Source organism: Arvicola amphibius, chromosome 12, assembly GCF_903992535.2.
Source record: "Arvicola amphibius chromosome 12, mArvAmp1.2, whole genome shotgun sequence".
Taxonomy (NCBI): domain Eukaryota; kingdom Metazoa; phylum Chordata; class Mammalia; order Rodentia; family Cricetidae; genus Arvicola; species Arvicola amphibius.
This window is the reverse complement of record NC_052058.2, coordinates 163,952,351-163,965,959: the sequence shown is the minus strand read 5'-3', so window position 1 is coordinate 163,965,959 and position 13,609 is coordinate 163,952,351. Positions and strand designations below refer to the sequence as shown.

Here is a 13,609-nt window from a genome sequence, read left to right as displayed (position 1 = left end):
AAAGATTATACATACATCCTTTATTATATATACTATGCCACAAATACGGCTCATGGTGTGCAATACATGTGTATATCTATGATATGTAGTATAATAGTGTGTTTCTGTCTGTGCATATGTGTGTGTGGATATGTACATTATGTGGAGGGAAGGAAGGGAGAAAAGAAAGGAAGGAGGAAGGGAGGAGGAAGAAACTATTTCTCCCTTAACATTCTGTGTATAAGATCATTCCCAACGTTTTCTTCATTGCTAAATCCATGTAGTGAGTAATCCAAGCTCCCAGGATAAGCGAAGCACTTTCTATCTCCACCTGCCTGTGCTTTGGGGTTCATCTGTTTCTGCTGAACTGGCCCACTGGGTGGTGTGTTTGTCCGTCCTTCCCTGGCAGCCTCCGACTCTGAGCTTCCTGGGGTCTCGACTGTGAGTGTCTGGAAAGATGGAAGGATTTTTCTCCTACCACCTTCTTTTCTGGGGGGGAGGACCCTAATTTTTTATTGATATTTTTTGAGCTCTACATTTTTCCCTGCTCCCATCCCTGCCTCTTCCCTCTCCCCTCTCCTACCACCAGTGAACAAGCAGATGATTCTGAGTCCGGGAACACATGGTGTGTGCGTTATGTGCGCATGTGTGCGTGAATGAGTGTGTATGTGTGCGTGTATGTGTGTGCGTGCGTGTGTGTGTATGTGTGCGCGCATGTGTGTGCTTGTGTATGTGTGTGTGCGCGCGCGCGCGCGTGTGTGCGTGCACATGTGTGTGAGTGCATGCGTACATGCGTGCGTGCAAGTGTGTGCTCAGACTGGAACTTGGCATGGAGAGGAAGTCAGGTTAGTTCACTGCTGGCAGGGAAGAAGGCCAGTGAGGCCACGATAAGGCTTTGAACTTTGACCAGCAGGTGGTTCACTAGCTGGACTTTGCTCCTTGTTCTGTAGAGGTGACCTGAGAGCTAACGTAAGAGGATTGCAGCCACGCCAGCTTCTTCCTTCTCTTGTTTGCTGGCTTCAATGCAAAATTTCCCTTAAATTGATATCATAGGCTGTGAAATCAGAATCGGAAGAGATGAGAAGAATGACAGGCATAATAATGACCCGAAAGGTCTCTGTCACCTAACCCCTGGGACTAAGATGGCTTACAGGCCAAAAGGGAATTAGGCTGTAGAAGGAATTAAGATTACTAGTCAGCAGGCACTGAGACTGGGACTATCCAGGTGTGCTTGGTGTAAGTAGCAAAGAAAGGGAGAGCAGGGGAGGGAAAGGAGGCAACGGAGCGGTGGGAGAGATGGCAGAAGAGGAGGAAGGCAGGACAGACGGACGTACGAAAGAGCACAGCAGATTCTAGCAGCTGGGAAAAGGCCACCAAGTGAATCCTCCCCCAGGACCAGAAGGGTCTGCATCCCGGCTGACATCTTGATTTTAGGCCAGTGAGATCCATTCTTTTTTTTTTTTTTTTTTGAGACAGGGTTTCCCTGTAGTTTCTAGAGCCTGTCCTGAGACCAGGCAGGCCTCGAACTCAGAGATCCGCCTGCCTCTGCCTCCCGAGTGCTGGGATTAAAGGCGTGCGCCACCACTGCCCGGCAGTGAGATCCATTCTTGAACTTGACCTCTAAGGCTGTAATGTAACAAATTGACAGGCGTCCCTCTGAGACATTAGATTTAGGGAAATTTGTGACAGCAGAGATGTAAAGTAACAGAGGAAGCCATGGGGTTATTTTCAGAAAGGAGGAATGGGGTCCTCTCACCTCAAGACACTATGAAGGGCAGAATTGTGCGGGAGTCTGGTCCCGCGAAGCCCTGGCCCCAAAGGAAGAAGGCAGTAAGGATAGACAGGGATGCTCAAGGCCGGAAGTCTGAGAAGGCTCAGAATGGCATCTATTGGCCAATCTTTGTTCCTTTGCTTTGCTTTTTGAGACAGAATTAGGTTGTATAGGTCAGGCTGGCTTTGAACTCCAGATCCTCCTGCCTCTAACTCTCAAGCGCTGGGAGGTGTGTGCCACCACCCTCAGCAAGTTTACGGATCCTATCTTTTTTTTTTAATTTATTTATTATGTACACAGTATTCAGCCTTCATGTATGCCTGCAGCCAGATTTCATTACAGATGGTTGTGAGCCACCATGTGGTTGCTGGGAATTGAACTCAGGACCTCCGGAAGAGCAGACAGTGCTCTTAACCTCTGAGCCATCTCTCCAGCCCCTACGGATCCTATCTTGATTAAGGTCTCTTCCATCAGCAGCAATGACTCCTGCCGGCACTTGCCCAGAGAAGGCGAGGGGTCCCCAATCACTTCCTGGACACTGGCTAGGGTCCTAGCTTGGGGACTGGCCCTGGGGTAAGACCAACAGTTCTCCTAAACACAGCTCACTGAGAAAGGGATTGACCAAGGCAGAGGAAGCAGGTAGGCTATTTGGGTCCTGGGCTTTCCGGATGAGCTCTGTTTGGCCAGTATTTCACTCAGAGGAGCCCAGCAAAAGCCTGCGGAATGAAAGCAATGGAAGTCTAAAATAAATAAATAAATAAATAAATAAATAAATAAATAAATAAATAAATAAAACCCCACCTGGAACACAGGGAAGCCAGACGTCCGGGCTTTTCCTTCATCACCTGTCCTTGTGGAGCACTGGTGAGGTGGAGTCAGGAGACCAGATAACCCAAGGTCAGCCTTAGAACACAGGGAGTCCCAAAACCCTGTGTAGATAAATATAGAAGAGCCGGGCAGTGGTGGCTCAAGCCTTTAATCCCAGCACTCGGGGAGGCAGAGGCAAGTGGATCTCTCTGAGTTCAAGGCCAGCCTGGTCTATAGAGCAAGTTTCAAGACAGCCAGGACTATTACAAAGAGAAACCTAGTCTTGAAAATAAGGAAGGAAGGAAGGAAGGAAGGAAGGAAGGAAGGAAGGAAGAAAGAAAGGAAGAAAGAGAAAAAAAGGCATGCACAAATCAATATATACCATTCACCCTTTTGGTAAGCAAGGAAGGAAACAGGATCCTGAACTGCAGGGCAGGGGAAGAGGAAAGATCTTCATGTTGCCTCCCAAGGGTTCCCAGAGAAGCACAAAACAGGGACAAGAATTGTCTGGTGACAGGGTTTTAAAATAGCAGAGCCTTTTAGATAGTGATAAACGTGGCAGATGAAGTTCTCCCAGCAGAGGAAGCAAAATGTGGCTGCAAATAGAAATTGGGGTCTCAGCTTCCTCATCGGTAGATTTGAGGGGCCGTGTGGCCAGACCACCATAGTCCTGCAGCCGTGACAATTCCATGCTTGTGATGATGGAGCCGTGAGGGAGCACTCAGGAGGAGCTCTCCTGCTCCACAGCCTCAGAAGCCCAGTGTGGCCTGGGATCCTGGCCTGTGAGCCCATTGCATCAGCCACAGGAAGGACTGGTTTTTCCCAGAACTGGTGCGGGGGCAGGGTTGGATAGGGGAAGTTGGGAGTGGGGCTGGATAGGAAGGCCTGCCAGCTTCCGGGGTCCATGCTGGTCAGGACTTCATACAGAGCCTAACAGTCTGCTGTCAGTAGGCTCTCTGAGCTGCATAGACTCACATTACAGCCAGCAGTGGGAAGAACCTGGAGGTCCTGATGCGACTGAGGTCGCCAGGGAAGGGTCTCCGTCCGTCCCCTTCTCGATAAACAGTCCTTAGAGTCCTGATGTCTCCAGCTTGAAAAATCGCCCCCTTTGGCCTAATTCTTCCAGTTTCTAGGCAGGAGGCTGAGGTCTGCAGAGGCTTGTCACATATGGAGCCAGCTGTCCCTTTAAGGAATTTTTGGGTGGTGGATAGCACGTGTTCCTTGGTCTGGATGCGTCCACTCTCCTTTTCCCAGAGATAACAAGTGTCTGGAGTTAGGTTGGGCAGGGCCTGAGAAGCCACATGGCTGCTTTCTGAACATCGGAGGCTGCTGCCCTACCGGTGACGTGAGTGACCTGGGTGTGTTACCTTGCGTCTCCCTGATGTACATCGCAAAGTAGACAGGGTGGTGGTGCAGGCAGATTCCATGTGTTATCATGGCTCTCCTCCAGATCTCAACCGCCTAATGTGCTAGGACACACAGGAGGCTCTGGGCTTCTCTAAGGCTCAGAGCACACTGTGTGGGTTAAGCCACTGAGGGCAGGAGCAGGGCAGATCACAGATAGAAGGCCGCTGACCTTGGGGGGTGTGTACCCACATCAATGGAGGTCAAACTCAGGGCCTTCTAGTGTGCCGAGAAGCCATCTGCTACTAAGCTGTACCCTCAGGTCTGGACTGCTGGACTCTGGACTGGAGGGAACTGTTAAGGAAAACATCTAGGAGGTGGGAGTAGACGGCTCAGTAGTAGGATGTATTGCCCAGGAAGATTCTGAGCCTTGATCTTAGCATGGTAGATGGGGAAGGGAGAAGAGGAGAAGGGGGCCAGGGAGGGAGATAGGAAGGGAGGGAGGGAGAGAGAGAGAGATTAAGATTCCTAGCAGGCTAGCAGAACAGCCTGGCGCCCACAGACATGTAGGTACGATTTTTAGCCTAGAAAGGCTGTCTGTCCCTCCCTTGGTCTGCAGTCGCCACCTGGGCTCGGTGCCAGCTGAGGTTACTTGGGGTCTGGCAGCCTGGGTACCACTTGCTCGTCTTGCCCTTGCTCCAGATTCACATGGTGTTCCTGGCCAGGCCCTTGACCCCAGTGCCTCTGGTGCCAATTCAGTTGGTCCAGCTTGGAGCACTCAGGGCGAGGTTATCCCAGGAGTCACATGGGCCAGCCTCAGTTTCTCCATGTGGTTGTCGTCTTGGAAAGGAAGACTAGAGAAAGTCGTGTGTGTGTGTGTGTGTGTGTGTGTGTGTTAGAGAGAGAGAGAGAGAGAGAGAGAGAGAGAGAGAGAGAGAGAGAGAGAGAGACAGAGAGAGAGACAGAGAGAGAGAGAGAGAGAGAGAGAGAATCTTGGAACCCAGAGTTTCACTGCTGCTAGGCAAGGGTTCTACTCTTTAGCCCAAGGCTGGGGAACTGAGCTAAAGATTGAGGACCAGGCCAGCTTCCACACTTCCCTCCTTCCTAAGAGTCTCTTGGCGGCCTCCACCCAGCTGACTCAGATACGGCATCTGTGAGAGCAGGAACACTGTACCGCTGAAGAGACCCTGTTTCCCCTTCCTGCCTCTTTTCCTTCTCAAGAGCTAGACTGTATGAATCCAGCCTTAGGACTACTGCGTGTCTCTGCGTGCGCGCGCACGTGTGTATGGGCGTATGCATGCGTGCAAAGCCAAAGGCCAACCTCGGGTACCTTTCTTCAGGAACCCTCCTGCCCTTTGAGAAAGAGGCTCTCTGGGACCTGGGGATCAGCAATTCAGCTTTCCAGTCCAGCAGCCCCAGGATTCTCCTGTTTTCATCTTCTCGCACTAACACACCCAGTTTTCTATGTGGGTTCTGGCGAGCAAACTCAGGTCCTCATGCCTGTGCCCCCAGCTCAGTCTGTCTTCTGTGACGCGTAGGCTGGTGACGTCTTATCCAGGGCTTTCTGGCTGTTGTGGAGACCCGGAGGCCGTCTTGGTTATTCGTTTGCTGTCTGGGTGTTTCTGCAGCCCCCTCTCTCCACTTCCTGTGGCTCCCGTGTGTCCGTGCGCACAGTTCATTTACTCACCCGATTGTCAGCCCACGTCCTCCTTTGCTGCTAATACACCCACTCATCCTACTCCTCTGCCTCGAACCCAGAACTGTGTCTGGGAATAGGCCGGCCTCATTTGGGATTCAAAGATGCAGAGGCAGAATACACCGTGAGGCGCACTGGGCAAGGGAGGCCACGCCTGTAATCATCGCACTCCAGAGGCAGAGACATGTGGATCTCTGAGTTTGAGGCCAGCCTGGTCTAGAGAGTGAGTTCTATGACAGCCAAGGCGACACAGAAAAACCCCTGTCTCAGAAAACCAAACCAAAATAAGGTTTTGAGGCGCGAAGGCCAGGCACTCGGGAGGAGCCCCTGCCCGTGGATCTGCGGTGCGGAGGCACAGTAGAGACTCACCCTTGAGGTTTCTAACTGCAGCCGAAGAGGCCCAGGGATGACCTGGCCACTGGGTGAAAGAGGTAGGAGGTAGTCGTTCCAGAGGCTCCCGGGGCCCTTCTGGCCGCTCTCCATGCCACGCTGGAGACAGCTCTCCCGGGCCTGACCACAACAGAACACTCTGTTTGCTAGTCCTCCCTTGTGGCCCTGGGCTTGGGCACTAGGCAGAGGGTAATGCCCTCAGGGACCTGGATGTGGATTCAGAAGGGGTTACACAACCGGTACTGGAAAGGCTTTTCCTTTGGAGATTTCCAAACCGTTCAGTTTGCAGGTGCATGCTAGCGCCTGGGAGTCTTGCGGCATGGCAGCTATGAGCAGCACGGGGGCCCTAGGGACGATGTCCTGCCTCATGACCTTAGGCTAGACCCATGGTCAGCATCAACACTGGAAGAAATTCTCTCCAGAAAGTGTAAAAACACATGAATATAGGGATAAAATGAATCAATAAAACATTTATTTTTTTTTTCCTAGATAAGGTTTTTCTGTAGCTTTGGTGCCTGTCTTGGAACTAGCCCTTGTAGACCAGGCTGGTCTCAAACTCACAGAGATCCACCTGCCTCTGCCTCCCGAGTGCTGGGATTAAAGGCGTGCGCCACCACCGCCCGACAATAAAACATTTACTTAAAAGAGCACTTTTGCTCTCACAGAGGACTTGGGTTCAAGTCCCAGCACCCACACAATGGATCACAACTGTCTGTAACTCCAATTCCAGAGGTCAAATGCCCTCTTCTGACCTCTGCAGGCACCAGGCACACCTGTGGTAGACCAGGCATACAAACAGACAAAGCACTCATACATATAAAATAAAATGTTTAGAAGTCAACCAACCAAAAACCTCTCTTGCTTAATTTTGTTTATTTACTTATTATTTTTGTGGCTATGTGATCAAATGCATAACAGCCCTGCCTGTTATGGATTCTACCACGAGCTACATCTCCTAACCCTGGATTAATTTTGATTTTAGTTTTGTTTTCTCCGAGGTAACATTTTCCTTCGTAGCCTAGGTTGACCTGGAACTCATTATGTAACCCAGGCTGGCCTCAAACTGGTGGTGAGCCTACTGCCCCAGCCTCCTGAGTGTTGGCATTATTGGTTCAAGTCATCACAGGTGGCTAATTCTTTAACTTAACATTCATTTTGAAAAACTGTTCTTTCCCAATTCAGTTTAGCCAACAACTTGATGCCAAGTCTCTAACTACTGACCGATATGGGCTGTACTGGGCTAAATTGTCCTGCAAAGCAGTTCTGCCACCGTCAAGGGCTTGGTGGAAAATTCCTGTAGAGAGGACTGCCGGGGTTACGCATGGCAACACCCACTACGACCGGGCTTCTGGGCTGGCTTCAGGGCTCTTTGTCTTGCACCAAGCCGTCCCATTTCAGGATTTTGTTCCTGTGTTCTTTTTACAGCCAGTTCACCTGGATTGAAGAGGTGAGCTCTGCGCTTTAGGAGGGGAGCAAGCGGCAAAGCAGCTTGACTTCAGGTAACCTAAAAGAACTATTGATTGCCTGCCCCCGAGTGTTCCGGCTGCCAAGGGGACAAAGCTTCCCTTTAGCTGGCTGGGCCAGCTGCTGAAGGAAGAGCTGGCCTCTCACTGAGGTGATCATGCAGACCCGAAATGACAAGCAGAAGGCTGGATGGATCACCTGATGTAGACACTGGGGACCAAACCCTGGGATTGGCTTAAACCAAGGCTGTGTTGCTCCAATGGCTGGGTTTTGGCATCCTGACAATCTGCTGACTGCTCAAAAGCCTGCAAGTAGCGCCAGGGCAGTCTGTTGCACTCCTTGGGAAAGAAAGCAGCCATGCAAGTGCTAACCAAACGCTACCCCAAGAACTGCCTGCTGACGGTCATGGATCAGTACTCGGCGGCAGTGAGGAACATGGAGCAGGTGGTGATGATCCCCAGCCTTCTGAGGGATGTGCAGCTGAACGGGCACCGCGGTTCCGTCCGGGAGGGAGCTCCGGATCTCTACACCTACTTCACCATGCTCAAGACCATCTGCGTAGAAGTGGAGCACGGGCTGCTGCCCAGGGAGGAGTGGCAGACCAAGGTGGCCAGCAGCGAGGCCAGCGACCCTGGGAATGAAGCCGCCGAGAAAGAGGAGGCTGACGAGGAGAGGCTTGACGGGGAGCTGGACCTAGAAGCTCAGTTCCATCGGCATTTCTCCAGCCTCCATCACATCCTTACCCACCTCACCCGGAAAGCCCAGGAGGTGACAAGGAAGTACCAGGAAATGACAGGACAAGTCCTGTAGGCCTCCAGCTCTACGGAAGGTAATGGTGGCCATGCCAGCGGGTTATAATCCCTGCAGGGACACGAGGGAGGAGATGAGCAGTGGCATAACTCAGTAGGAGGGGGCCAGGTGAACGCTCACGTCAAGGGTATCGGGGCTATCAAGTGGGAGGACCCGGAACTGGCCTCCTCAGCATTGATAAGCAATGACTGTGAATTCCTACACAGAACAGCCTATGTACATACATGTATGTAGGAAATAGTCTGTGAACACATCCCTCCTGAGTACATGGGTATTTGTGTGTGTGTGTGTGTGTGTGTGTATGTGTGTGCTGTGCATGTGTCTCCCTCCTGAATACATGGGCATCGTGTGTGTGTGTGGTGTGTGTGTGTGTGTGCTATGCATGTGTCTATGAACACATGCCTCCTGAGTACATGGGCATCTCTGTGTGTGTGTGTGCTGTGCATGTGTCTATGAACACATTCCTCCTGAGTACAAGGGCATCTGTATGTGTGCATACATGGGTATGTGTGCACTGTGGATTTGTTAGTAAACACATGAGTGTTTGTAGATTAGCACTTGAATGAGTCTATTCTCAAGGTTACCCCCACCCCAGAAAGGGTTTCTCTGTGTAGTCCTGGCTGTCCTGGAACTCCCTTTGTAGATCAGGCTGGCCTCGAACTCACAGAGATTTGTCTGCCTCTGCCTCCTGAGTGCTGGGACTAAAGCTGTGTGCCACCATGCCCAGCTTTCAAGGTCAACTTTTTAAAAGCTTTTAAATTATTTATTGTCTTTAGAGTGTGTATGTGTCTGCGCGCGTGCATGTGCGCGTGCGCGCACGCATGCGCCATGGCATACATGGGAAGGTCAGAGGACAACCTGTGGGGATCAGTTCTCTCCTTCCACCGTGTGGGTCTGAGGGACTGAACTGTCATCATCAGACTTGGTGGCAGGCACCTTCATCTGCTGGGCCATCTGGCGGGTCCTTTCATAAAGTTACTATTATTCCTGTGTGTACATGACGTGTGCTGTGAGCTGGTGCGCTCTAATGTGTGTGGAACTCAGAGGATAATCTTGTGGTGGAGTACTCCTGCCATCTTTTCCAAAGCCACAGCTACTTCTCCTCCTCTTTTTTTTTTTTCCTTTTTTTTTTTTTTTTTTTTTTTTTTTTTTTTTTTTTTGAGACAGGGTCTCTATGAAGCCCTGGCTGTCCTGGTACTTGCTATGTAGACCAGGGTGGTCTGGAAACTCAGATTCTCTGCTGCCTCAGAGTGTCCGAGTACCAGGATTAAAGGCATACCACACCATGCTCAACTTCAAAGTCAGCTTCTTTAAAAATCTGATTACGGGGACTGGAGGGATGGCTCAGTGGTTAAGAGCACTGACTGTTCTTCCAGAGGACCTGGGTTCGATTCACAAACAGTAGTTAACAACTGTCTGTAACACCATTTCCAGGGTGTTACAACACCCATGGCAAAACACCAATGTACATAAAATAAAAATAAATAAATTTTAAAAAAGGGAGGGAGGAAGGGTCTGGAATAAACATTAAAGTAAACTCTAAATATAAGCAAATAAAATCTGATTATAGGTACGGACTGTCCCCAGAGTTGGGACACATCCTATTCATATAATCCCAGGGCATATACCACCCACTAAGGCCATCCACAAATCCTAAGACCTCTCCTGCCATGAATTAGTATCTCCTTTGCACGAAGCGCCAACATGGATCTTAATTGCTGTATAATTCCCGTATAAACCTACCAAGGTGAAAGCAGCTTTTAGGTTTTGATTATTTTTATGTTTCAGAAACAGGGTCTCATCTCAAGGTTGGTCTTAAACTTGCCGCCCTCCTGCATGTCCCTCATATCCTGTCAAAGATGAGGTTATTGTTTTCATTATGCAGGTGAAGATCCTAACCAGCTGTGTTTGTGTGTCCACGCACTATGACTCCTATGTGCATGTGCCCACGCTGGCCTTTCCTGGCACACAGGGGCACATAGGTGAGGCTGCTCACAGTGGTCCTGAAACTGGCAGGGAGAAGTCATACTACAGTGTCCGCTGGCTTTGACCATGGGCTACCTGCCAGCTCCATCTCAGTCCCTTAATTAGGACTGAGACTAGATTTGTACCTCCAGGGTGGGTAAGATGGCTGGGTAGGTGAAGACACCTGCCAACAAGTCTGACAACCTGATTTTAATCCCTGGGATTCATACGGTGGAAGAGAGAATCGACTTTACCAGGTGTCCTGCCCCCCCCCCCATCTGAAGTCATGTAGGTAGGAAAGGAACAAAAGCCAGAGGAGACATGGTGTACTCCCCGCGTTCAGAGTTCGAGGTAGGAGAACTGGGAGTCCCAGACCAGCTCCAAAAAGCCCAAACCTAGAATGGTAGGATGGGCAGTAGTGGTGCACACCTTCAATCCCAGCACTCGGGAGGCAGAGGCAGGCGGATCTCTGACTTCAAGGCCAGCCTGGTCTACAGAGTGGGTTCCAGGACAGCCAGGACTACACAGGGAAACCATATATAGAAAACTAAGAACAAAAAACAAAAAACCCCAAACAAGCAAACAAAACCCCCAAACATCACCCAGCAAGCAAACAAACAAAAAGCAAATCTGGCCCAACTTTGAGCTGAGGGTTCTTCCCAGAACCATTCTCTGACACCCTGGAAAGCTCTGGACCTCAGGGACTAGGCAGAAACTCTGCTCCGGGCACTTTCCGAGCCGCTTTCCTTTCTCACCTCAAACATGACCTGTTTCCTCAGGCCTCTCTCCCTGTCCCCTTGAGTCTTCCTGGGCTGCCTTCCAAAGGAGCTCTTTGAACACAACTAGGCTGGAGCCTGGGGGAAGGGAGCGGGCTGAGCCTCAATTCCTGCTCACCTATCAACACTGAAGGGCTGTGGGGCATTACGGCAATACTTTGTTTGTTTTTCCTCTGCATGTTAGCAGTAGTAAAGCAATGGCTGGCATTTGAATAGTGTTTAAATCCTTTGCATATAATTTTATTCCATGCATTATCATTACTTAAAAATTTTGCTACTATCGCATGGTTGGGGATTTAGCTCAGTCATTCAACAAGCCGAAGACCCCGGGTTTGCTCCTCAGCCTCAGCCTGCCTCCTGGTGGGTGGGGGAAATGTTTTGTTATTGGTGTGTGTGTGTGTGTGTGTGTGTGTGTGTGTGTGTGATGTCTGTACAAGCACAGGCAGGCTCTTATTCTGGAGAACAACTTTTGGAAGTTGGCCTGCCCTTCCACCAAGGGTTCCAGAGTTCAAGGTCAGGCCATCCAGGATTGCTGCCAGTGTTCTTAGCTGCTAAGTCATCTTGCCAGTCCATATTTTTTTATTACCTCTTACAGAAAGAAACTGGAGATCTGTTAGGCATGGTGGTGCATGCCTATAATTCTAGCATTTGGGAGGTAGAGGCAGGAGGACCAGAAGTTCAAGGCCACCCTAGGCTACACAAGAAACCAAACCAAACCAGCCAAACAAACAAACAAAACCACTGGAGGACTGAGCAGTAAGAGAAGCTCCCAAAGGACTTGCCCCGGTTTGATTCAGTTTTCTGTTCTTTAGAGCAATAAAGCCTGCAGCCTATGGTGGAAATGGGAATTGGGGGCAATGGAGGGGGTAGAAACCACATTCTCCAACTAACGGAACAGCTTTAAAAATCTAGGCTCTTCTCTTAGCTCCACTATTGCCTGCTATGGTATACCAGGCCTCTGTGGAGCCTTGCTGCTTCTCGGCTTCTGCTAACACGATGCAGAGGAGAAAATGCAAGCAATCCTGCTCTGCTTGTCTGCTAGCCCTTAATGCTTGCGGTGCTACCAGTTCTCTCTCTCTCTCTCTCTCTCTCTCTCTCTCTCCTTCCCTCCCTCCCTCCCTCCCTCCCTCCCTCCCTTTCCCCTCCTTCCCTTCTTTCCTCCTTTTTTTTTTTTTTTTCCGAGACAGGGTTTCTCTGTAGCTTTGGAGCCTGTCCTGGAACTAGCTCTTGTAGACCAGGCTGGCCTCAAACTCAGAGATCACCCTCTGAGACCCACATCTTCGGCTCGCCATAGCCTTTGTACCCCACAGGGCAGCTGAGCAGGATGAGGAGCACTCAGAGGTCAGAGGTCAGAGGTCTAAAGGGACGAGTCCTCCATCTGCACCCCACTCCCAGCAGCGATCCAAGTCCAGACTTTGACGCTATCTGTTCTGTGATCCTGGAAGGAGCCTTGGCCCCTCTAGACCACAAGCTTCTTAAACTCTTGATTCATGACCCCATAGGGAGCCATATAACTGATTTTATTTTATTTATTTATTTTTTGAGACAGGGTTTCTCTGTGTCACTGCTCTGGCTGTCCTGGAACTTACTCTGTAGGCTGGCCTCGAACTTACAGAGACACAGAGATCCACCTGCCTTGGTCTCCCAAATGCTGGGACTAACCGTGTGAGCCACCACCGCCCGGCTTGATTACATTCTTTTTTCTCTTCTTTTCTTTTCTTTTCTTTTCTTTTCTTTTCTTTTCTTTTCTTTTCTTTTCTTTTCTTTTCTTTGACATTTGGCTTTCGAAACATTTCCACTCTACAGGTCAGTTTACCGGAGAGAGGGGGCTCTGATGAAGACTCAACGGCACATCACCCTGAGACTGGAAAGGAAGACCCGGACCCAGCTGGACGTGAAGGGGACTTTTATCTCTGGGGTGCTTCCCCACCTCCAGCTGATCGAGTTTGCGGACTTAGTTGCAGGCTCACCTTTAAGACGTTTGTTACAATTCCCAGTCTCTCTTCCTTAGCAGTGTAAGGTGGTGACTGAGCTTCACAAGGCAAAGATCAGTAGAAAGCAAAGGCGTTAGCGAGCGACACTACCTCTCGGAGGTCATTTAGTGCCTGGTGTCACAAGCTATCTATTCCCCCGGAGCCCACATTCCTTCGTGTATAGAGCAGGGACGCTGCCTACCTCACAGGGAAACACGGAATCAAAAGCACCCGGCATGTGCCCACATCCTAACCGCCAGCGTGAGCATGTGCTGTCTGGAGCTCCCGCTTCTCAGCCCGGAAGAGACTGAGGTAGTTGAGTGTGTGGGATGAGCTCCTCACCTTGCTGGATCTGATGAGGCTGAGCACAGGTGACCTATAAACCTATTTATTGCAGCAACAATTAAAAAGAAAAAAAGATGGTGTGTTGGTGTCTTTTTATTTTTTTTTATTTTTTTTAAATATTTATTTATTTATTATGTATACAATATTCTGTCTGTGTGTATGCCTGCAGGCCAGAAGAGGGCACAAGACCCCATTACAGATGGTTGTTTTTTTTTTTTTTTTTTTGTTTTTTTTTTTTTTTTTTTTTTTTTTTTTTTTTTTTTGTTTTGTTTTTTGAGACAGGGTTTCT

General features: G+C 49.8%; 1 protein-coding gene and 1 long non-coding RNA gene across 2 annotated transcripts; one reads left to right on the top strand and one right to left on the bottom strand.

The window, feature by feature from the left end:
* Positions 1-2,067: 2,067 nt before the first annotated feature.
* LOC119802667 lies at positions 2,068-6,151 on the bottom strand. Its single transcript, XR_005283488.1, has 3 exons — positions 5,967-6,151; positions 2,552-2,679; positions 2,068-2,466 (listed from the first exon to the last, which is right to left on the bottom strand). It is a non-coding gene; the product is annotated as an uncharacterized LOC119802667 (long non-coding RNA).
* Positions 6,152-7,762: 1,611 nt separating this feature from the next.
* On the top strand, positions 7,763-13,400 carry LOC119802666 (thyroid hormone responsive). The gene is made up of 2 exons (XM_038313728.1): positions 7,763-8,280; positions 12,809-13,400. The coding sequence occupies exon 1, from the start codon at positions 7,809-7,811 to the stop codon at positions 8,259-8,261; it is 453 nt and encodes a 150-aa protein (XP_038169656.1). The 5' UTR covers positions 7,763-7,808; the 3' UTR covers positions 8,262-8,280; positions 12,809-13,400.
* The last annotated feature ends 209 nt before the right edge of the window (positions 13,401-13,609 follow it).